This window comes from Lissotriton helveticus, chromosome 5_1 (genome assembly GCF_964261635.1).
Source record: "Lissotriton helveticus chromosome 5_1, aLisHel1.1, whole genome shotgun sequence".
Classification (NCBI taxonomy): Eukaryota; Metazoa; Chordata; class Amphibia; order Caudata; family Salamandridae; genus Lissotriton; species Lissotriton helveticus.
In genome coordinates, this window is record NC_136065.1 from 287,933,483 (window position 1) to 287,958,997 (window position 25,515).

Consider the following 25,515-nt stretch of genomic DNA (forward strand, 5'->3'; position numbering starts at 1 on the left):
ATGTGCTGGGGAGTTGTGGTCGCCTTCGGGTCTCTGCCCTCCATGGCGCTTATGTACTTGCAGGTGTAATTTCTTTGTGCTGAATGTGAATGCCTGGATGGCACCCTAGGTGTCCTTCTCTGGGGTTGCTGCACTGTTCGTCAGGTCTGACCTGCTGCATGCGGCCTGGCTTCGTGATATTGTTGGCCAATAGAGGTCTTCATGTTGGCAATGGCGCCCATGACATCGCGTAGGGTCAAATCGTCTCCCGCCGCCGAGTCGTCCCCCGCATCTCCCGGGGATTTACTCGCTCCACCGGGGGATCCCTTAGGATGTGTGTATCGATTCATAGGATTCGATTGTATGGTACACCCACGGTGGACGGACTTGGTCTTTGGCTTCTCGATCTCCGGTTTGCCGGCCATTTTGGAAGCTGCGTCCCCAATGGGCCCTCGAGACCTGGTGAAAATGGCTCCTTTCAATTCACCCAAAGGGTCCGCTAAAAGAACAAGTTCCAACACGCCGTACAACGACCTGGTTCTGCTCCTTTTGGGTCATGTGTGTGTACCCCTCTCTGTGGTGTGTCCGGGCCTTCTTCATCCTCATGTTCGCTGGCCCAGGGGTTGGGAAGGTTTGTGTGATCTTCCCTCTTTTGGGGCACAGCCTGGCGATCTCCCTGGGCTGTTCTTCCTTCTTTCTCCCTGTCTCCTTGGAGCCTCTGGGTTGCTTGCCTTGGCCTTGGATGGCGGTTCTGTAGCCCTGTAAGGAAGTGGGGTGCTGCGGCCTCCCCTTGCCTTGCCTTGTTCCTCTGTTGAGTGGAATGGGCTTCCTCTTTTTTTCCTTTTCTTCTTCCCCCGCCCCTGTGGGATTGGTGGTGTTCTGCTAAGGGGTTCCCCTTGCCTGCGGGGACAAGGCTCCTTGCCTTGTCCATTGGCCTGGTCCCCTGTGGGGCTCTCTGTTATGTCCAGGCCGGTGGGCCCTTTTGCAGACCCTCCTTCCCCGTGGGTGTGGCTAGGGTATCTATTTTATGTTAAGGAATCTGCGGCTAGTAGTCTCTATCAGATGTACGAGTTACTTACCTTCGGTAACGATGTATCTGGTAGAGACAATTCTAGCCGCAGATTGCTTTATGGCCCACCCTTCCTCCTTGTTTTGCGAGGGCCTTTGGCTTGGTCTTCTGCACTCGCCTCCCGGTGGGTGGCTGTATCTTCTGTGTGTGCATTCTTTCGCTCTTTTAATAGGATGACTTGTTCTGTTCTTGTTCCTTCCTCCTCTTGACTCTTTGGAGGATGGAGTTCTATGTTCTCCTGTGCCCCTCTGCTCTAGTCCAGGTTAGGGGCTTGCCTTCACTTTCTTCCCTCCCTTTCCTCTTCCCTGGTTGCTAGGGGTTCTGGTCCCTCTGCTACCTTCTGGGTTGGGGTCATCTTATCGTGCCTTGCCCTTCTTCCTTGGGGACGGGGGGGGGGGGTTGTCGCACTCTGTGTTGTTGTTCCCCTGGAGATTTGTCGATCCGGTCTGTCTTGAGACCAGTTTCCCCTTTGTTCTTCCTGGGTGGGGTTGTAGTCCTGCTGGATGTTGTCGTGACACGTTGCGTGTGTTCCTTGTCTCCAGAGGGGACTATCTATATCCTGGCAGGGTGGTTGTTCAGGGCTGTACTCTGTTCTTTTCTTAACCTGCCTATGGCTGCTGCGGTGTTGACGCTGCTCCTTATGGTGTTGTTCGTCACCATTCTTTTCCACTTTCTCTGCTCTTTTGCATACTGTTCCCATAATCCCAGAGTTTGTCTGATGGCTCCGCGTTGTGGCGCGGAAAAGTTCTCTCTGAAGAAAACTGACATAGGCGCGCCGGTGGTGGGACTTATGTGACCTCGCTGACGTCACGTACGTGGACGACGCCTGGGCGAAGCCGCGTGATGCCGGCACGCAGGGATGCTGAGCAAAATGTTTCCGGATCCAGTCTCACACCTGGGGATAATTCTATGTTAAGGAATCTGCAGCTATAATCATCTCTACCAGATACATCGTTACCGAAGGTAAGTAACTCGTACTTCCGTTCCCGTGTGGGCTGTGAAACCGATATGTCCCGGGGGTGAGCACCCTGGGACATAGCACAACCTGACCTAGGGGGATGGGGTCCCCAGGGCCATTAATGGCTCCATGAGGGGGTGCCACAACAGGCGCCTTCCTTATGAAATTGGGGTCTGGCCCATGGGGATTCCAGGACCAAAATCAGCCTTGGGGGGGCTTCATGCTTCTCTCTCAGCAAAAACACGCGGGGAACAAGGAGAGAAAGGGGCGAGCAGACACACAGGACACGCGGGGTACAGAAGAGAAGAGGGGCACTGGGGGTCAAAAACGAAGAAGGCACAAGTAGAGCAAGGCGGGTCTAGCGGGCGAGACCAGCAACGGGGCACGATGCGGGAGGAGGCAGGCAGACAGGAGAACACGGGCACCGACAGAGCTGCAGCGGTGGGGAAGCGACCTACAATGAGGGTCAAGGGTCGCTGTCTCTACCGCGCAGCGGCCGCCATATGAGGGTGGGAAAGGGAGGAGGGGTCAGCTGGGAGGCGGGAGGCCGGAGGCCGGACCAGCGAATGGGCCCGGGGGGCGGGGCCGCACGGGAGGCAGCGGCGATCGGGAGGCGCTCAGGAAGCGACCTGAAAAGTAAAACAGAAAAAACAATCAGCAAAAACACACGGGGAACAAGGAGAGAAAGGGGCGAGCAGGCACACAGGACACGCGTGGTACAGAAGAGAAGAGGGGCACTGGGGTCAAAAACGAAGAAGGCACAAGCAGAGCAAGGCGGGTCTAGCGGGCGAGACCAGCAACGGGGCACGATGCGGGAGGAGGCAGGCAGACAGGAGAACACTGGCACCGGCAAAGCTGCAGCGGTGGGGAAGCGACCTGCCCGATAAATTGCTGCGAATTCGCAGAAAAAAATGTAATTAAAAAGAAAACATGCACAGGCTCCCACTCTTGTTTTGAAAAGGCCCCTGGTGGGCATGCGGCGATTTTATAAAAAATGGAGGTAGGCACATGGGGTCTCCTCCAGGGGCTTACTTTACCCCAGGGACCAGCACCTCCCAGGTCTTATGAACATTATAAGGGGGGGCTTTCGGACTTCCCCCCATGGGGGCTTGGGACTACCACCTCACTGGTGCTACAGTAATGAAAAATAGACAGGGGGGCCTTACAGACCCCCTGGGGACCACCACCTCCCTGGGCCTAAATTGAAAGTAATGGGAGGGGCCTCGCAGACCACCCAGGGACTACAACCTCCCTGGGGCACATAACTTTAAAAACAGGGAGTGGGCTCTGGGCCATATACAGCCCGGGGACCACCACCTCCAAGATAAAGGTCAGAAACAAACAGAAAGAGGCAAAATGGAGGCCAGAAACATGCTGATAGAGGCAAAATTGCAGAAAGAGGCAAAATAGAAATCAGAAACAAGCAGAAAGAAGAACAATAAAGTCCAGCAATGAACAGAAGAGGCAAAATAGAGATCAGAAACGAGCTGAAAGTGTCAAAATAGAGGTCGGAAACGAACAGAAAGAAGCAAAATAAAGGTCAGAAATGAGCAGGAAGAGGCAAAATAAAGGTCAGCAACAAGCAGAAGGAGGCAAAATAATAGTCAGGAACAAGGCAGAAAACAAGCATATTCCACTCAGACACTCATGCACCCACTCGCAGATGAACTTAGACATGTACAACCCCTCACAGACCCAGTCAGGCACTCAAGCACCCACTTACCGAATCACTCATACTCTCTCTCACCCACTCACAGACCTACTCAGAGACTCACACACCATTCACAGACCTACTCCGACACTCCTGCACTTACTCACAGATTGACTGACACTCATGGAGGCAATCGCAAACCCACTCAGATGCTCTCACACCTACTCACAGACCCACTCATGCACTGACGCACCCACTCATGCACTCAATCACCCACACTTACTCACTCTCAAAGGTTACGGGCTACAGTTAGGAAATAACATTAAAAGGTAGAAATTCTCTGAAAAAAAACAAAGGTTCTAGGGATTTTATAGTTAGGAAATAAGATTGACAAAACCATAGAAATTCCCTGGAAAAAAACAATGGTTACAGGGATGTTATAGTTAGGAAATGGGCTTAAAAAACCTTAGAAATACATTAAAAAAATTAAAGGTTACAGCGACTTTATAGTTAGGCTCAGATTTCACTTCTACAAAACTGTAGAAATTCAGCAGTTATAGTTACCTCAGCTAACTAAAACTTACGAGTGAAATCTGAGCCTAAATATAACATCCCTGTAACCTTTGTTTTTTTTAATGTACACGCTCACAGGTACACACACACACACACAAATTAAAACATAAAGGCTTACCAACTTTCCTGCGATACTCCCAGTGCAAAGTACTACAATGTCTAGGTACTGCCGATGTATGATCATGATACAATGACTCTTGAAGTAATACCTAACAATGTAACTACTGACTTTCAAATAAACAGTATTTAGTTTGAGTCACTGAACTTTTAAAGCTTGTACAAAAATACCCAAAGTTTCCCATATGATAACATTGTTCATAGGGCTCTGTTCAAAATAAAACACATCACACAGGGACGCTTAAAGTAGACCTAGTGTGTGAGAAGTTGGCCTGATGTGCAGTGCTCACCATTCTAGTGATCACTATATATCAGTCCAAACAACCCTTATTGATGATTGGTTGTAAGTCAACCTTATAGACCAGCTATCCTAGTAGCATGGATACGAGCAGTCTAAGGCTAAGACTCTAGAGGGCGTGTTAAGCCAGCTGTTTTACCATCACATTACCCCTTGAACACCCAGTGAAAGGACACCACACAAGTTGTTATGAAAATAAACAGTGTATTTATTTATAACAAGACTACCCTGGCTCTTTATGAGACAGGGAGCTAAGCACACAACAAAACTCTTACGAAAATACTTTTAAGTTAGCACGTTACACAAATGCCCGAGGGGCACGACAAACCATATACGCTAAAAGTGGAATGCGAATTACTAGCAGGTAAGTAACAGTTCTAATAGGCTTTGGAATCGCTAGGACTGGACTAGGGAATCGTTAGATTACTACTAGGAGGCCTAGGGGACTCGGGTGCAGAGTGTGCACTCTCACGCGGGATGCGGGACAAAGTCTATGGAAGCTAGAATTCACAAAGTTAGTGTTCACGGGCGAACCCGACCTGGTAGGGAGAAAACGACAGTGGATCCTGACCCTTGGATAGTGAGGCTATGCTGGGACACCGGAGTGCCGAAGTTACCTAGCCCAGGGGCTGCAGCTGCATAGGTCTGAAAAGACGTCGGGGATCTCGTTGCCGGACCAGGAGCCTGGAAGGAAGAAGTTGCTGGCAGGCGACCAGTGAAGAAAAGTTCGATGGATCCAAGCCTGGATCAAGGAAGAAGAAAACCTGAAAGCAGAGGGGACCAAGTTCTTGAATCACTAGCCAGTGATTAAGTGGGCACCAGGATGGCACCGGGCGAAGTCACCGCAGTCAGGTGAGTGGGCGCTGCTGGGCTCTGCAGTCTCTCGGACCAGGAGGCGTTGTCGGCGACCAGGATGGAGGTGCGAGCTGTCCCACGAAGGATGAAGTCGTTGGCGTCGAAGTTACCCAGGATTGGGCAACAAGCCTTGGCTAATTCAAGCCCACGCGGTGGACTCAAAATGGCGTCTTGAGTGGACCAGGAGGGTCCGGGGTGCTCCTCTTCTGGAAGGGAGCAAGGGCCAGTCTGGAGCAACCAGACCAGCAGCAGTGTTGTCGTCGGGCGTCGTTCGGAAGGCCACAAGCCAGCGGGCTAGTAGCCAAACAACGCGGCGAGCAGCAGAAAGCAGAAGGGCCCCACGCCGATCGTGGAGATGCTGGGGGGCTGCTCTTCGGTGCTGGAGCTGCTCAGGGTGGGGGCTTCTCGGACCCCAAAGCACTCACCAGGAAATTACTCGGTGGGCTTGCTGTGCAGAAGTCGTGCAGTCTTGGCGATGGTCGGTCCCTCGAGGTCTCGTCACACCCACGAATCTCAGCGTGACTGATGATGTAGGTAGAGGTCAGAGGTGCCAGGGAAGCCGGTTCTCGTCGAGCTGGGCAGTCTTGATCCGGAGGAGAGACTTGCAGCAGACCGCAGTGTTCTTAAGATGGTGCCTGCGGATGCAGGGTGACTACTCCTTAGTCACAAGGGAGAAATCTTAGGAAGAAGTCTTGAGTTCCTTTCGTGGAAAGTAGTTTCAGGATTCAAAGATGATCTGCTTTGGAAGGGGGCCAGTCTCTACCTTTATCCTGTAAAAGGGGGCTGGCACGCGACTAAGTCCTGCCCTAGGGGTGGGACTAGGAGGGGGGTGGTTACACCCACTTCCTTGGCGGGCTTTCCCCAGGCCAGGGGCTGGAGTGCCCCTGGAACTGGTTTCAGCCGGCCTATGCACAGTGAGCACCGGGGTGCCACTTGCAGTCACCTTCCTCTAAAGCCCTGCCTACTTACAATACACAAAACCCTGTCTGGGACGGTGCTGGCACCGCCCCTGGCAGGAAACCCTTTGTCCTTATCTCCTGCTCTGGGAGGACTCCCAGCAGCAGGAGGGCAGACTTGTGTCTCGGTGGCAGCATCCATTTTGTGGATGCTAAGGCTCTGTCTGACTTTAACCGGGGTTAGGGGTTACATACATGTCGTGTCCCTCTAGAAGGGTGGAATGCTAACCCCGTCGCCAGAATTGGCGAGGGGTTAGTATTCCAATTCGTATGACACCTTACTCGACATGTTTTGACAAAGCGATACCAGAGTTGGCACATAACCGCGAGGATTATAATGCACTTAAGAGTATATGGTATGCGATATCATGGAAACGGCTAAGGGATGGATCCCGAAAGCCGCAGACAGGCTCAGCTCATGCCAGAGCACCATCTCACACGATTCCAAGCACTCTGCCTTCAGGATTGTTAAGGCCTGCCATAGGAGTGACTGATAGGAGATCTATGTGTCCATTTTAGGGTTAGATATAGGTATACTATATCTAAAGCAAAGGGTGATTACACCACCTTGCCCCAGCTGTCAAGCAGCCAGTTGTGTCAGATTTGGATGGCCAGCCAGGGGTGGCATAATACATGCTGCAGCCCCTGGTAGGCCCTGGGTACACCTATGCCCTGGGTACCTAAGGTACACTGTACAGGGACTGATAAGGTGACTCAGTATCCAATTTAGATATGTACCTAAGGTACATGGAATCCATTTTACAGAGAGAGCAGTAGGCCTGGGGTCCTGAATAGCAGGGCCTCAGGTCAACTAAGTCAGAAAACCAGCAAAACACCAGGCAAAAGTTGGGGGCAACCATAGTCAGGGATTTACCTTCCTACATAACCCCCCCCCCAAACGAAAGGAGATAAGGCTATCCTTGTCCAGGTAAGCCTATATTGCCTAAGTGGCCATTTAAGGAAGTACCAGCACTGGCATGGTTACCCCCTATGTCATGGTCCACTAAGCAATCCCTCACCCTAAGGGTGTCTGAGGGTCTCCACCATAGGGAATCTCTACCTGTGGTGTGTTTTGTCAAAGAAAAAGGCTGGTGCTGAAATGGAGTACTGAAGTGAGGCTCCACTAACTTTGGGCTCAGCTTCCTCCAATCATCATCCACCATAGAGGCCTTTCTTTCCAAGACTGAGTTGTTTTGGGCTCTCAGGGTCAACCTCTGGCTACCTACAGCTGGAGGTTGGGTCCCTCTGTTTGGCTTACTGGAGGGACAGGTCAGGTCTGGGGCCCTCAGGTCCCAAGTTTGGCTGTGCCCAACAGTGTCCATCTGTGGGAGGTCCCTAACTACTTTTAAGGGGGATCCCTCAGGAGTATGTTTTATTTTCACTTGGCTAGGACTACTAGCTTCAGTGCCCTTAATCTGCTGATTGGGAGATTCTTTTGGACAGGGGGCCCCTTGGGGTCCAACACTGGCCTCCCTGACCTCTACAGCCCTGGGCTGACTGAGGCAGGGTAGAGAGGGGCAGGTTACCTGCTCCAGACTGGGTCCCACCTTGGAAGGGTCCACTGACATCAGGGGTTCTGCCAGGCTAGGCCTGACTACCTCTGTGGCAGTCTCTTCACAAGGGGTCAGATCAGTTCCCTGAGGAGGCTGATCCTCTCCTAAAGTCTGGTGGGAGGGAGATTTCTCTTCCTCCTCAATACTCTCTGTCTGAGTGGAGTGATCCATAGTTTCAGGCTTCACAACACTATCATCTGTCTGAGTTTGAGCTGTGGCCATCACAACTCTCCCAACCTTTTCAGGAGGGGGTTCAGTTTGGGTGTGGGCTGTTACCATGACAGCCTTGACAACCTGTTCTGGGAAGGAAGTTGTCTGAGACTGGGTTGTGACTGGCACAACCCTCCTGACCTGTTCAGGGAGGATATCTTGGACTGGGGCTGTGGCTACCACTGCCCCACTAACCTTACCATGGATGTTTACCATTTTAGAATGGGTTTCTTGCTCAACTTCAGCCCAGGCTGAGAGCTCTAAATCATTCCCCAGTAGGCAATCTACAGGCAAGTTTGGTGACACTGCCACTCTCTTGTGGCCAGTGACACCTCCCCAGCTGAGATTGACCACTGCCATGGGATGATCTCTCTGCACTCCATCAATATTGGTCACCTGGTATGTGGCACCAGGTAAAAGTTGCCTTGAGGGGACTAGACTCTCAGTCACCATAGTGATGCTAGCCCCTGTGTCTCTATAGGCCTCAACTTTTATACCATTGATGAGGGGCTCCTGTCTGTACTTGCCCAAAGTGTTGGGACAAGTTGTGAAGTTGGCAAACCCCATGCCAGTCTCACAGACAAGAGTATCTAAGTTTGGGGACCTGGTTAGGCCAGAGTCCCCAGGAACTCCCAAAGTAAATGCACCCAAATTCTTGGGGGCACTCCCACCACCTGGGGGATTACTACTAGTAGTAACAGGAGGTTTGGGAATGTTACTTGGGGGTATGTTTTCCTTATTGTTATTCTTTGGGCAACTGCTGTCAGTTTTTAAATGACCCACCTGTTTACAGGGATAACAATAAGGTTTCTTCTGGTTGTTGGAAGGATTCTGGGACCCACCCCCCTCAGAGGATTTTTGGGGCCCTGATGTGGTTTGATCTGGAGATTTATTCCCACCCTTCTCTTGAGGCTTGGTTGATTCCTTCTTCTGGTCACCACCTTGGTTCTTGGGCCTAATCCTGGTTCTGACCCATTTGTCTGCCCTCTTACCCAATTCTTGTGGAGAGGTCAGATCAGAGTCTACCAGGTGCTGGTGTAATAACTGGTTCTGACAATTATTTAAGACTTGCTCTCTCATAATTAGATTATACAATCCCTTGAAATCAGTAACCTTACTACCCAGTAGCCAGCCTTCCAAAGCCTTAGTGGCACAATCAACAAAGTCAGACCAGTCCTGAGACTGAGTTTTCTGGGTGTCTCTGAACAGCAACCTGTACTGCTCAGTGGTTAAACCAAACCCATCAACCAGTGCATTTTTCAGGACCTGGTAATCATTAGCATCCTCCACTCTTGTAGTGAGGAGCTTATCTCTACCTTTACCATCAAAGGAGAGCCACAGTATAGCTGCCCACTGACTCTGGGGAATGCACTGCACAGTGCAGGCCCTCTCCAAAGCAGCCATCCATTTCTGGATGTCATCCCCTTGCTTAAAGGGGGGCACTATTTTAGTCAGGTGTTTAGTATCTAAACCCTTCTCTTTATCTCTTGGGAGATTGCTGCCACCAGTGGGAGCTAGCCCACTCATCTGCTGCTCTCTTGCCAGGGCAAGCTTCTCTTTGGCCAGGGCAATTTCTTCCCTTTCAATCCTCAGTTCAGCTTGTCTCATCCTAGCTTCATGCTCCTTTCTCTGAGGGGAAGTAAATCTCCTCTGTGGAGGATTCCTTCTCCCCTGAGAAGAGGCATTAGAGTGCAGAGATCTATTGGAGTCCCTAGAAAGAGATCTATCTCTCCTAACTCCAAGGTTAGGCCCACTTCGGGTTAGTACTGGGGGGCCCCCAGATCCTAGCCCAAGTAAGTCTAAGTTGGTCCTAGTTAGCCTTCTGACTACCTCAAGACCTTTGTCTACCTCATCCCCAGAGAGTACCTCCTGATCCTCCTCCTCAACTGCTGAATCAGTGTTGGGGAGATCTGGATCCCCAGAGGTTCCCTCTAAGGCTGGCATGTTCTCATGTAACTGAGAAAGCTTTCTGGCATCATATGTCTCTAAGAGACCTATCAGAAAGGAAGTGGTGGGGTTAGACCCCTGCTTCAGTTTTCTGGAGACACAGATCTGTCTCATCTCATGGAAACTGAGAGCTGCATATCTTGAAGTGACCTGTGGAGGGTCAACACTGACCAGGGGAGTCTCAGTAGAGTCCCCCTGAGTCGACATGCTTTTCTAGTGAGGTGTAAGTGGTGCACTTACCTACACTATATGTTTGCCTACTGATCCCTTGCTAGAGTTGTAGTTTAGGGTGTGCTAGGCCCTAGGAGCTACAACAGCTGGTTCAGTAGAACTCAGAGTATTCTAAGCTAAGTTATATGTACCTTTAGTACTTATGTGATCTTTCACAAGATATTCTTAGGATATGTGTGGTAAAACAACAGCAAGCTCAAATCCCAACCGCTGCTCACCAATGTGAGAAGTTGGCCTGATGTGCAGTGCTCACCATTCTAGTGATCACTATATATCAGTCCAAACAACCCTTATTGATGATTGGTTGTAAGTCAACCTTATAGACCAGCTATCCTAGTAGCATGGATACGAGCAGTCTAAGGCTAAGACTCTAGAGGGCGTGTTAAGCCAGCTGTTTTACCATCACATTACCCCTTGAACACCCAGTGAAAGGACACCACACAAGTTGTTATGAAAATAAACAGTGTATTTATTTATAACAAGACTACCCTGGCTCTTTATGAGACAGGGAGCTAAGCACACAACAAAACTCTTACGAAAATACTTTTAAGTTAGCACGTTACACAAATGCCCGAGGGGCACGACAAACCATATACGCTAAAAGTGGAATGCGAATTACTAGCAGGTAAGTAACAGTTCTAATAGGCTTTGGAATCGCTAGGACTGGACTAGGGAATCGTTAGATTACTACTAGGAGGCCTAGGGGACTCGGGTGCAGAGTGTGCACTCTCACGCGGGATGCGGGACAAAGTCTATGGAAGCTAGAATTCACAAAGTTAGTGTTCACGGGCGAACCCGACCTGGTAGGGAGAAAACGACAGTGGATCCTGACCCTTGGATAGTGAGGCTATGCTGGGACACCGGAGTGCCGAAGTTACCTAGCCCAGGGGCTGCAGCTGCATAGGTCTGAAAAGACGTCGGGGATCTCGTTGCCGGACCAGGAGCCTGGAAGGAAGAAGTTGCTGGCAGGCGACCAGTGAAGAAAAGTTCGATAGATCCAAGCCTGGATCAAGGAAGAAGAAAACCTGAAAGCAGAGGGGACCAAGTTCTTGAATCACTAGCCAGTGATTAAGTGGGCACCAGGATGGCACCGGGCGAAGTCACCGCAGTCAGGTGAGTGGGCGCTGCTGGGCTCTGCAGTCTCTCGGACCAGGAGGCGTTGTCGGCGACCAGGATGGAGGTGCGAGCTGTCCCACGAAGGATGAAGTCGTTGGCGTCGAAGTTACCCAGGATTGGGCAACAAGCCTTGGCTAATTCAAGCCCACGCGGTGGACTCAAAATGGCGTCTTGAGTGGACCAGGAGGGTCCGGGGTGCTCCTCTTCTGGAAGGGAGCAAGGGCCAGTCTGGAGCAACCAGACCAGCAGCAGTGTTGTCGTCGGGCGTCGTTCGGAAGGCCACAAGCCAGCGGGCTAGTAGCCAAACAACGCGGCGAGCAGCAGAAAGCAGAAGGGCCCCACGCCGATCGTGGAGATGCTGGGGGGCTGCTCTTCGGTGCTGGAGCTGCTCAGGGTGGGGGCTTCTCGGACCCCAAAGCACTCACCAGGAAATTACTCGGTGGGCTTGCTGTGCAGAAGTCGTGCAGTCTTGGCGATGGTCGGTCCCTCGAGGTCTCGTCACACCCACGAATCTCAGCGTGACTGATGATGTAGGTAGAGGTCAGAGGTGCCAGGGAAGCCGGTTCTCGTCGAGCTGGGCAGTCTTGATCCGGAGGAGAGACTTGCAGCAGACCGCAGTGTTCTTAAGATGGTGCCTGCGGATGCAGGGTGACTACTCCTTAGTCACAAGGGAGAAATCTTAGGAAGAAGTCTTGAGTTCCTTTCGTGGAAAGTAGTTTCAGGATTCAAAGATGATCTGCTTTGGAAGGGGGCCAGTCTCTACCTTTATCCTGTAAAAGGGGGCTGGCACGCGACTAAGTCCTGCCCTAGGGGTGGGACTAGGAGGGGGGTGGTTACACCCACTTCCTTGGCGGGCTTTCCCCAGGCCAGGGGCTGGAGTGCCCCTGGAACTGGTTTCAGCCGGCCTATGCACAGTGAGCACCGGGGTGCCACTTGCAGTCACCTTCCTCTAAAGCCCTGCCTACTTACAATACACAAAACCCTGTCTGGGACGGTGCTGGCACCGCCCCTGGCAGGAAACCCTTTGTCCTTATCTCCTGCTCTGGGAGGACTCCCAGCAGCAGGAGGGCAGACTTGTGTCTCGGTGGCAGCATCCATTTTGTGGATGCTAAGGCTCTGTCTGACTTTAACCGGGGTTAGGGGTTACATACATGTCGTGTCCCTCTAGAAGGGTGGAATGCTAACCCCGTCGCCAGAATTGGCGAGGGGTTAGTATTCCAATTCGTATGACACCTTACTCGACATGTTTTGATAAAGCGATACCAGAGTTGGCACATAACCGCGAGGATTATAATGCACTTAAGAGTATATGGTATGCGATATCATGGAAACGGCTAAGGGATGGATCCCGAAAGCCGCAGACAGGCTCAGCTCATGCCAGAGCACCATCTCACACGATTTCAAGCACTCTGCCTTCAGGATTGTTAAGGCCTGCCATAGGAGTGACTGATAGGAGATCTATGTGTCCATTTTAGGGTTAGATATAGGTATACTATATCTAAAGCAAAGGGTGATTACACCACCTTGCCCCAGCTGTCAAGCAGCCAGTTGTGTCAGATTTGGATGGCCAGCCAGGGGTGGCATAATACATGCTGCAGCCCCTGGTAGGCCCTGGGTACACCTATGCCCTGGGTACCTAAGGTACACTGTACAGGGACTGATAAGGTGACTCAGTATCCAATTTAGATATGTACCTAAGGTACATGGAATCCATTTTACAGAGAGAGCAGTAGGCCTGGGGTCCTGAATAGCAGGGCCTCAGGTCAACTAAGTCAGAAAACCAGCAAAACACCAGGCAAAAGTTGGGGGCAACCATAGTCAGGGATTTACCTTCCTACATAGTGTTTAATGCAAACTAGCAAGCAGCACAGCGAAAAAGATTCAAGACAAATGTCTTTTCAGCTGGTCAGCTATATCGCTAGAAAATGGTCAGTTAGAGCATAGAGGTAAAATTAATAGAAAATCACCCCGATGTATATATATTTTTTTCTCTCAGTACAAATCAATGATGCTTTATCACGTGACAGAAACGTGTTTCTCTCAGTAGAAACGTATCTAATGTGCAGGTGTCGGATCCCCTCCACCCCAAAGAAGCACTGACCGTTTTGAGAGGAACATAATATGTACAATACCAGCCTCATTATTTTCAGAAAATCTTGAATCCACCTCCCAGGTTTGCATGTGAGGTTGCGCTGTCAGGAAATGTGCAAGAACAACACTGAGTACTATGGCTACTGGGCCTACTAGTGTCACACAAACCTTCCAAGAATCTTCAGTGTTCCAGGAAGCCTCGAACTAATATAAAACGACATTCATATTTAATTCAAATAGTTGATACATTAAGGGCTGTGTGTGCAGTTTTAACACAACATTATATGAAAGTACATTAGCAAAACACAGAGAAGATTTTAAGTTTGTTTTCACACTCCCATGTTATTCAAATGTAGCGCCTAGTACATAAACACTGTTAAATTGTTTGAAGTATTAAGTTCTTGTTCAGGTTTTTGTTAGACCTACTGCCCTCTTTAACCTACTTGCAAATTAGTGTCTGGTCTTTATATAACTAAAATCTCTCACTGGACGTTGCGTTGAGCATGGTGTATATATACTCTTGTGCTGTGAGTTACCAAGCCACTTCCACCTCTTAGAGTAAGTCTTGACTGTTTATCACTCTTGAGATTCAGGTTACTAAAGGGACTATCTTGATAATCCAGACGACTGATCATCTCACATAAATGACAGTACCCAAGACGGGGGCTGTCCAGTAACCACTGAATCCCAAAACTCATATAAGCGGTCTTGCATAGGGGAAATTGATCATTAGATGCTGGTGGCAAGGGGCACATAACTGGCATCAGACAAGATGAGCAGTCTCTGGATGAAAAAGTGTCATTATTTTTCTTGGAGAATAAAATGTGTTATCTTATTATATGAAGTAGCGGTTACTTGGATAAAATGATTTATTGATTCTGCAAATGTGTTCAATCCCAAATTAAGCCAGGAATGGAAGTTGGCGTACTTGCAAAATGCTGCAGTTTTCATTTGAATGCTGTGGCGTATTTTTAGGTCTCGCCTTGCATTGCAGCCCATGTGCTGCTCACTCGGCGAGACATAGTGAGAGAGGAGATTTCAGAAGGGGACTTGAAGCCCCACCCATCATTTTCATTGGGTCGCGTCAGCTGTTATTCTAAACGCTGGCTACCCATTGAGAAGGATGGTTTTTGGTCACTGCCCTTTCTCCCTTTTGGACGGCCCATCCGGACTGGGTCATCTGCTTCACTGCTGTCGTGAAGCTCTTTCATATCTTTTGGAGGCGTGTACTCCCAGATCATGTTTCCTGTGAGCTCATTGCAGGCACGCCCGGCTCTTCAGTTGTTCTGTGGTGAGTGTTCAAGCTGGCAACTCGGGAGGGTCAGCTCTTTCACGGCATGTGTGGGTGGCCCGGGGGCTGACCCTATACACCACTGTGTTGTAGGGGAGGAGCAAACGGGTAAAGCTTCAATTCTAGGCCTGGGACTCGCCGCCTTGTGAGCTCCACTGTCCTTGGGTCAGATTTGGATACTTTAAAAACATGTCACTTTACTCCTTTAAAGTGACGTGTTTTTAGTAATTGTACATTGATGTACTTTGTGAGGTAAATAAAGTGCATGCGTGCTCGCGCTATACATGCACAATCGAGTGAACACACGTGCTTCCTTCTTCCCACCCACCGCTCCCTTCCAGTCGTGCAGTACACACACTGCAGGTCTGCAGTCTTTTGTTGCACACCTGACGGTAACATGCCGGGTGTAATAAGGCTCCTCGAGTGGCGGTAACGCAGCGGGGCTGCCAGGCAGCACTCCTCACACCCACCTGAAGTTTACAGAATTTCCGTGTAATTTAAGGGGTGCACAACTCACACCAGAACTGCAGGCAGTGTCTGCAGGACCCCCTTGTGCTCAGTGGCTTACACACCGAAGTGCAAAGCGCTGCCCTTTACACAGGACAGTAGAATTGTTTATTTGGAGGAGAGTGACGCCGGTTGCAATAAACGACATTTTCCTCAGCTGAAATGTCGGCGAATGCTATTGCAAACACACACCTATGTTTTGTGCTGAGACACAACGTGTTCTCAATCCACCACAATGATTTCCTTAAGGAACGTTGGTAGCAAAATACATGGACATTGGGTCCAGCGGCGGTAATTCAGGTCTGAGCACATTACCGAGGTGAGGTCACCTCAGATGCTGTTTCCTTATTGTCTGCTACCAGCCTGGCATCATGCTAGCGACCCCCCGCCCTAAACCCCATATACCTGGCAGCGAGCACTGCATTCCTGCCCTCAAACTTTCCCTTCACCTCCCCTTAACATCACGCTTTGGGATAATTCTGTTAAAGACCCGCATCGCAGCACTGCGCGCATTTCCTCGCTATGTCTGACGTCAAACTGGTGTACACAGTCTTGTGCTTTTTTCACTTTCTGAATATTAATTTGTTGCACGGACTTTAGGGCGTTACAGGGTTTCTTCTTTTGCCCTGTGAGTGGTCATGATTCACTCAGATTTTACCTGCAGTGCCCCTTTAATTAAGCACCAGGCATGTTCGTCCGGAGACCCCGGGCTGTTTCCTCTCAACTGCTGATTTTTGCTGATGTTTACAAAGTTGACGATTTATAGAATGTGCCTACCACATTAAAACTGCACAACATATGTACGGTGTTTGTTCCACCGTTGTGAAACTATAGAATTGTCGCAAAATGTTTACAATGCGATTGTCAGATATTCCTTTTTATGACGGGCACATGCTGATGAGCTTTGCGGGGGCCAACGGGGGGTAGACGACATTGTCATTTACAACCCCATTACTTGATTAATGCTTCACGGAGGGGGAAAAAAATAAAACATTTTCAATACCAATAGCTCAAATCAATGTCATTGCGAGACCTATTGCATTGTAAATGCTTGTTAAAAGGTATGTCATTGTATGTGGTTTGCGCTCGTGTTTATGCTGTAGTAATCTGAGCTGTGTGATTTCAGAGCTGCTTTGGAGACTGTTGACAGGCTAACCGAATCGCTGGACTTCACAGATTATGCCTCACGAATTATCCATCCTATTGTTCGGACACTGGACGTCTCTGTTGAGCTGCGTCCAATGGCCATGGACACCCTATCTTCGCTGGTCTTCCAGCTTGGGAAGAAGGTATGTTCGACTTGACAATCCTGCTCTCCGAGGTCTGACCACAGAGAGCTAATCGGGGGGATATTGCCTGAGACTGATTCGGAGAAAGCAGAAAATTGTTCTGTTTATATTCTTATCTCTCATTGCCTCCATCCACTAAATCGCTCATGGCACTGTACTTCTCGCAGCCACTCGCTGTTATCTCCATTTCCTATTCTCTTGCGGTTGTATGTCATTACAACGCATTCCGTTGCAACGCATGCCTTTACCACGCATGCGTTACAACAGAATGCTTTTTCCACGCATAACCTTTACCATGAATATTCCTTTCCCACGTATAGATTTACAACGATTTTTCGTTGTAAATTTATGCATGGTAATGGCATACTCTTGGTAAAGGTTATACCCCTCCCCTGTACCCTTACGTGACCCACCAGCCCCCACTCCTTATAATCACCCCTGCCCTTAACCCGTAATCTTTTTTTTTTAACTAAAATTCCCCTTACCTCTTAGTCGTCTCCTCTCCTTCATCTTCCTTGTTGTCGGTGACGTTGTACGTCGTTAAGAGAAAGCGGAAGTTTCAGTTTCCTCTCAAATGACGCCCATTGCCTCCGCTTCGTCACATCAGGTGCATTTTTTTTGGGGGGGGGGGAGGGAGGGAGATCCCCCCAACCCCCCTTTTATTCCCACACTTTTTTTATTTTTTGGTGGGAGACCCCCCAAGCCCCCTTTTTCTATTTTTAGCCTTTACCACACATGCCTTTACTACATATCTCGTAGTAAAGGTATGCATGGTAAAGGCATTCGTGGTAACCACGCATGCGTTGTAATGCATGCGTGGAAACGGCCGCGTTGTAGTGGCCGTTTCCCTTCTCTCCATGCCTCTTCCTTCTCAACCATGATCGCCCTCACATACGAGAATAATGTTTTGAATGGGGGACAGCAGATTTGTTTTAGAACACCCTACTTTTTCAAACAGTCTTAAGTTTCTCTTTCAGTCTATCAAACATATCTCCGGTTATGGAAAACTCGGAAGAAGTTCTTCTTCACTCACAAGATTCTACTTTCACAAGCACACCCACAGTTTCAAAGATAACTAGGCAGAAAAGTGCTACATTAAATCACTCAATGACTCACTCACCCAGCCTCTTATTACCTCCCCTCACTCGACTTGCCCCGTGATATTGTAGATGTCTTAGCTACTCCCATAGCTTTCTTCCCTGGCTTAATCTACTCTCTTTATTCTCGAAATCCCCCTTCCACTCCTCTGTCTTTTTCGGCATTGTCTTATCAGCAATTTTGCATTGTGGTAATATGCTTACGTTATCTTTTATTTTGTCTGCAGTATCAAATATTCATACCCATGGTGAACAAGGTTTTGGTGCGCCATAAAATAAGCCACCAGCGTTATGAGGTGCTCATCTGCCGAATTCTCAAGGTGAGTTATCTTACGTCATGCAGGTGTGTGCAATGTGGTTGCAGCGTTAAAGGGGAGATAAGGTAGTGCTCAGGGATATAGCAGTCACAAAGCACAATTACAGTGCATATGCAAGATAAAGAACATACATCCAAACAAGCCTATTTACCCATATTAGTAAAGGTGTTTTAACTTGGGACAAAAAGAAAATTGTGGGATGAAAAGTGGAGAACTCCCAGTGAATGTAGGTTGAATGGATTTTAATAATAACTATACTTTCGTTATAGGCTACACTGGAAATCCAGGCAGGTCAACAGAGAATGCAAAAATCTTCAAGAATTCTTTGAAATGTTCTTGAAGATTTTTGAGTGGTACCAGGACCAATGAGCAAGGCTACTTGAATTTCTGTTCTTTGAAGTTAGCGCCTGTTGGAACACCTTGAGTCTGAAGTTGAAATCACTCCAGTGGGTGCTAGCCAAAGACACCGTAGGAAGTGATTCACCACACAAATCAAATTCATGTACTACAAGGCACTGTAGAAAAACAACATATATTGATTTCTTCCTTTAATATTCCAGTTGAAGTTGGCTGTAATTTTAAATTCCAATGATAATTCCATTTTGTCGAACCTTCTAAGCCGCCAAGTCTTTCAGAGTATTTTGTACTTCCTGTAGGCTGTAAGGTAAAATCTACACAAAAAGAATACAAACTAAAGAATTCTACAACATTTGTGGCATATAAATACTCAAATTACTATCCCCTATATTTAAATAAATCCAAAGGTCTATTGAATTGAAAGTTAAGAGAATGTTACCCTTGTTCACTTGTCAGTTCGGATGGCAGAATATCTTTTAAGCCAATCAGTTTAAGGGTCTGAAAGTTCATTGTTTTACTTCATAGCATGTTGTGTGATATTGTCACAATATAACTCTACCTTTCTACGCTGTATTGAAGCTTTTTGTGTGGGACAACATCCTAGAGAGGAAGTGAGCTGAATCCTGAGAGCACCACTTGGCTGGGTCATATCTTCGTGGTTTCCATACCTTGAGAAAAAGTATTATATGAAGGGGCTCCCACTGCTTTGGGTAGACTTGACTGTAGTTCTCTCAGGAGGCAGCATGTAGAGAAGAAAAAGCTTTAGACCAGACAAAATGTAAAATCGGAATACATGCAAGCTGAATCCATGGGGATGTTTTTTTTCTGGTCAGTTTTCCAGTAGATGTTATTCTGGAGAAAGTGCAAATGTTAGGAAAACTGAATGTTCGAAAGAGGCTAATGTTTGTGACACAGGCTGCATTTATTTAATAGTGTGAGAGACTGCAGATACTGTTGCATTTGTCAAGTGAAAGTGAGGGACAGATAAGACAAAGTCACACTTTGGATTAAAAACAAGGCCTCCTGTATAGCCACATTATTGCTAAACAACTGGGAGAATAAAACATGGATCTGACTGCAGGCACATCATACGCCTAAAAATGGAAGATTGTGAGATCATATAAGAGCATGCTTTCCAGGTATCAGCGGCTGTTAATGGTAAATAATGTTCTGTAATTTTGGCCCCCAAATATGGTATATGTTAATTTGAGAGAGTGTTGGCTTTAGACACTAAATTGTGCTTTGGCTCATCTGCCCCTGCACGGCTCACTGATGAATCTGCCCTATTGTTTCAGGGGTACACTCTTGCAGATGAGGAGGAAGATCCTCTGATCTATCAACACAGAGTACTGAAGGGCAATTTGGGGGAGTCGTTGAATAGTAATCCTTTGGACTCTGGGCCTATGAAGAAACTGCATGTCAGCACTGCCAACCTCCAGAGGGTGAGTAAATATCCTTGCACACACAGCCTGCTCTGCACCTCAAATCATAGCCACCGGAGAACCAAACCTGACCACTGCTCACTTCACCCTGGCTACCAGGGTCTTCACCTTAACCACCATCTGAAACCTCATGTAGCCAGCATAGGAAACACCAATCCACTTCACTGATATCCCAAAGGGGAAACAACCTTTACTACGCGGTCAAAACACCGCAGTGCCATCACAACGCAGATTTTGCAACGCAAGTCGTTACCACGACTTGCACTGGAGGGCGCTCTAGACTAAGGAATAGTGTGATATACTATTCCAACACCTTCCCTACTCTACGTAGGCTGGAGTTGGAATAGTAAATCATACTATTCCTAAGTCCAGCACCCTACAGCGCAAGTCGTGGTAACGACTTGCGTAGTAAAAGCTGCGTTGTAAAGTACCACGTTGTGATGTACCGCGTGGTAACGTCATACATCCATCCCAAAGTCATCAGAAACCCTGTCCCCTAAAGAGATCCTCCACAACCATAACCAAAGGTCACCGTAGCCATTACCACTGATCATTCCTTGCCACCGGCGTCTGCCATTAGATAGCAAAGTCTGTCATTAAACACCAGAAACCACTAATGAAAACTGTTTGAGCCACCATAGGTCTGCCAGTGTCCAGGCACACATGCCAGCCCCTGAACATACCAGAGACCAGATACCAAAAACAAGAGATATTCCCTGACAACCAGAGAAAAGAAAGTCATAAAGGAGCACTACCAAAAGCCAACCCCAACCACTAGATGATCCAGAACTCAAATATTCTGACGGATATTTCTAACTGCATATTCATCACCTTAAAATATCCGCCAGGCTCCAGACTGGATTTACTTCAGCAGTGTTATTGTGTGCCAATATCTAGCGCCCTGCAGCTCCGCACAGGCTCTATAGGCCCCGAAAGTAACATTGTGGTGCTGCATATAAGTGCCACACCTGCATGCTGACATCAGTTCTTTTATTTATGCCTTTTTACATGGATCCAGGTCTCTGATTCCCCTTTCTTTGGTCTTCCATCAATTTCAGTATTTTAACCCAGACTTTTCTAGGGAACTATGTCCTCCCTGGAAACAACTGGCCTTAAGCTATGCAGAGACTGTCACATGCAGCTGTCAGTCACGGGCCCCTCACCAGGTATGCCTTTAGTCCTTATGCACTGTTCACGACTCCAAGTTGTGGGACCAATGGCCTTAATACACCCAAAGGTGATTCAAGACTGGGAGTTGAAGCTATACAATGCCTAGCATAAAACGTTGCAGTCTTCCACAGGTCCCACTCCTTTTTAGGGCTCGGCCTACGTCCCACGAAGTGGGCGTGGCTTAAGAGTCCTTTTATGAGAACTTCGAAAATCTAACCTACGAATTCCAGAAAAGCTTGTGATTTTTGCTTGTTATTTATGGCAGCTGCATGGCAATTGGGCCTAGCATGCCTGTGTTTTTAAAAGCCAGCACGCAATAGGCCATAGGCGTTAGAGTTGCTCCGCCTAGTGCATATTCCGTGCGGACACGCGCAGCAGAAGGGCATAATTCTTCAATTACCAGCTGTCAGGGCCCGTGGTAAATGAAGACAGATGCCGGTCGCGCGTGCACCATTCTTTGCTGTGTGCTCTCGTGGCCAGGCCCCCTCGCAGCGCAGACGTGCCTCCACGAACCGTCCCGCTCTTCGCCGTGCATTTTTCAGATGCCTCCGGCTACTCTCTGCTCTTCGGTCGCAGTGGCGCGCGCCTGGCACCACTCGTTCTTGTTCCTACATGTGCATAATCTATCATGGCATTAATGCAGGCGTGACAGATTATGGCATCTGGTTCCATTTAGCTGTGCAATTCCAGCCAGGTACAGACATTCAAGAGTCATTATTACATGGTCAAGTGCCCCCACAATGTAACATTATTATACCACTCGCACTCTTGCTTCGGAGCGCCGCTCCCTTTGCAGCCCCCACCGCAGGAATCCCCTGAGGAGATCTCAGAGGGGCCTCTGACCGCACCGCTCCATTTGCAGCCCCCACCACTGGAAAAGACAGACTGAGCTTGCACAGAGGCCTCTGACATCGCCTCTCCCCGCCTGCTCGTCCTTTCAGCCCCCACCGCTGGAATTAGAAGCCGGAACCTCTCGAGGCCTCTGACGTCGCCTCTCCCCGCATTTTGCCCAGCAGCTGAAGAACCTAAAGCATAGGACGGTCAGGTCTATTTCCATCCCATCCTTAAGCATTCTAGTCTTGACAGTCGTTATCATCAAAAGCTTCCCTGTGATGATCGCAATTGTGGACGTTTCGACCTCGGTGTTACAGTTTAAAATTATTCCTAATAACTCTACATCTCATATTGGTTTTTATTCGCATCTGACTGGAATTGCGTTAACAACCACAACACGTACTTCAGGAGGGACATTACAACGTGTGCGTCGAAAAGTGGTTGAGAGTGCAGATTGTGAATGCAGATTGTGAGTGCAGAGTGCAGATTGTGAGTGCAGATTGTGAGTGCAGAGTGCAGATTGTGAGTGCAGATTGTGAGTGCAGTTGCAGAGTGCAGATTCAGAGTGCAGATTCAGTGTGCAGAGTGCAGATTCAGAGTGCAGAGTGCAGAGTTCTGAGTGCAGAGTTCTGAGTGCAGAGTTCTGAGTGCAGAGTTCTGAGTGCGGAGTGCAGATTCAGAGGGAAGAGTGCAGATTGTGAGTGCAGATTGTGAGTGCAGAGTGCAGATTGTGAGTGCAGATTCAGAGTGCAGATTCAGAGTGCAGATTCAGTGTGCAGAGTGCAGATTCAGAGTGCAGAGTGCAGATTCAGAGTGCAGAGTACAGATTGTGAGTGCAGTTTGTGAGTGCAGAGTGCAGATTCAGAGTGCAGATTGTGAGTGCAGAGTGCAGATTCAGAGTGCAGATTGTGAGTGCAGATTCAGAGTGTGAGTGCAGGGTGCAGATTCAGAATGTAGAGTGTGAGTCAAGAGTGCATTTGTGAGTGCAGGGTGCAGATTCAGAGTGCAGATTCAGAGTGACTGTGAGTGCAGAGTGACTGCAGAGTGATAGTGAATGCGGAGTGACAGTGACTGCAGTGAATGAGTGTGCAGGGTGAACACATGGATAAAACACATTGCCATTTACAATGCCATTACCTCTAACTCAAAAAAATCCGAGACCTATTGCATTTCCAATGCTTGTTAAATTTGTGTTCCCACTCCCGGGCACAAGACTATTTCCACTAACACTCCACTTCCCGCCCACAATCTAAGTGAAGTGAATCTAAGTTGAAGTCAAAATCCAAGTGAAAGCAGAAGAAAGCTGGTTGGAACTCGAACCCACTCTGGTTTCAAAGAGAAGGCACCAGGACTTCAAGAACTGAGCTACTCCCCTTCAAGATCACTGGCCTCAGATCTGATATCCCAGTTGGTTCCACTGTGCGCTGAGTTCCCCGGGCCAAAACAGATAGAGGCATTTAACGTGATTGCAGATTTTTAGTACTCTTCGGGCTCCTTCAAGCGTCTTTGGGTCTCAAGGAACCACCAGAGCATCTATTCAGGATACTGCCGGTGGGTCACCCCCGATGCAGTTTGTCCCCACTCAACCGGTTACTGGAACCCTATGCACTCCGGTACAGACTTCTACACCAGTTCCCAATGTTTTCAATTGTTTCTGTTGCATCAACATCGATTTTTAACTCCAGTGGTGCTGATAGAAGACTTATGTCAGACCCTGAACTGATGTCAGCCTGACCTTGACCGTTGGCTCGCTATGAGTTCACAAAAGAGCAACCGGTTGTTATCCAGCCTGATTCTGGTCTGACGCCTGTGCTAAAAGCAAAGATCTATTCTCTTTTGGTTTTGACTTTGATTCTATACCAGAAGCTACTGGTGATGATGGGAAAGGGGGTGGCTTGCTTCCCCCTCCTTATAGTGATGATGCCTTGTATCTTGACGTACAAAATGCCAGTGGGCTTGACACCTCCTCTGAAATGGAGCTTTACTTGCTATGTGGGCCACCAGTGGAGGTAAGTGACTCATTTGCAGTGGTGGTTTGGAGGGCATCTGAGGTTCTAGATTTGCTGTTACCCTCCATTGAGACTAAGACAAATGTTCTGATGGAGATTTTCCATCCTGGGACAGCAGCTCTGAGCCCCTGCTCCGATTCAATGAAGTCCTTACAGATGCCTTGATGGCTACATGGTTGAAACCATATTATTGTCTGCCCATTAGTCTGTTAGTATCTAGGCCTGTCCTAGGGGATCCAACGTCCCTCCCTAGGCACCACATTTCAGAAAATCTTATTGTGCAGATGATTCCAACCAATCTCCCAGATAGAGAATCCAGATATATTGGTGCTTTTGGCAAAGTGATGTTTTCTTCTGTCGGCTTGCCTCTGTGGTTTGCTTCTTAGGTCGCTACAAGCATGCCTTATGGGGTGTGGCCATAAAGCTCCTGCCAATAGTCCTGCAGGACTTATGGGCCTCCCTGGCTCAGACTATCCATGTTGGAAACGATGCAGCAAAACAACTCAATCAAGCAAGCATAGACACCACTGTTTGTATTAGCAAAGCTGTTGGTGCATGTGTCGTGCTTCACAGGTACACCTGGATAAGGTCCACCAGATTTTCTGACGATGTGCAGGCATCACTGATGGACAGGTCTTTTGATGGTTTTAAGAAATTAGATTATTAGTTGAGGGGGTTAAGTACCCATCTCAAGCAATAATAACAATCCTTGTCAGGGTGATCATCTAAAGTCACTGAATAAGCCTAAGCTCAACCCCCTGATAGCTATGGCACAGAGAAAACAGGCTTAACTTAGAGGGAATGGTAACAGTATTTATATGCAGTATGGAAACAGTAATAGATTTGGAATGTAAAACAGTAAAAATAATCCTAAAACAAATTTAGAAAAAGTAAAAAAATTACCCCTAATTGATAGTAATCCAATAAGGGAAACTGTAGATATGAATTTTGGAAGTTTTAAGTAGAAATAGTGCCAAGAAGCACAGAGTACCAAAGATAGTCTCTGGTCAGGATACAACAGGACCTAGCAGCAAATTTATATGTGACTACGATGACGTGGGTGTCCGATATACTAACCAAGTTTGTCCTGTTCAAAGATTTTACCTTCTGACTTTAGTCCTTTAGGTCTCACTCCTCCACAGGGGTACACTTCTAAAATCACCCAGGACCTCAGGGTAGGCACTAAGAGACTCACAGGGTGGCAGACAGAGGCCAACAGGAGGACCCAATCCATGTCCAGTTGCCACTAGTCAGCTGGGCAGTTGCAGAAATAAAGGCCTCTTGTAACTTGTGTCCATATAGCTTTAAAAGGATGCCACCTCTATAACCCTTGGAGTCCAAAAGTGATATCAGGTCCAGTCTTCTAGGCTCTTTCAGGTCTGAGAGATCAGATTCAGTCCTCTTGTGATCTTCCACGGGTCCAGGAGTGTTCTGAAGGTGTTGCCTGGAGGCGTCACATTTATGCCTGGCACACGCTAATAGGTGGGAATGGCCTGTGGGCACGCCCTCACTAATGAGGTAATGGTTCCCGGGGTGAACCCTACCCACTCTGGGCATTTTTAAGATGGTTGAAGTCTTTAGCCACACTTAACTTGGGC

General features: G+C 48.3%; 1 protein-coding gene across 2 annotated transcripts in view; it reads left to right on the forward strand.

The window, feature by feature from the left end:
- The window catches only part of MTOR (mechanistic target of rapamycin kinase), an 865,133-nt gene that overhangs the window by 326,147 nt on the left and 513,471 nt on the right, over positions 1-25,515 (forward strand). For both annotated transcript variants that reach the window (XM_078642233.1, XM_078642234.1), the window contains 3 exons: positions 16,529-16,691; positions 18,016-18,108; positions 19,758-19,904. In XM_078642233.1, coding sequence (XP_078498359.1) covers positions 16,529-16,691; positions 18,016-18,108; positions 19,758-19,904 — 403 coding nt within the window. The remainder of the gene's footprint in view (positions 1-16,528; positions 16,692-18,015; positions 18,109-19,757; positions 19,905-25,515) is intronic.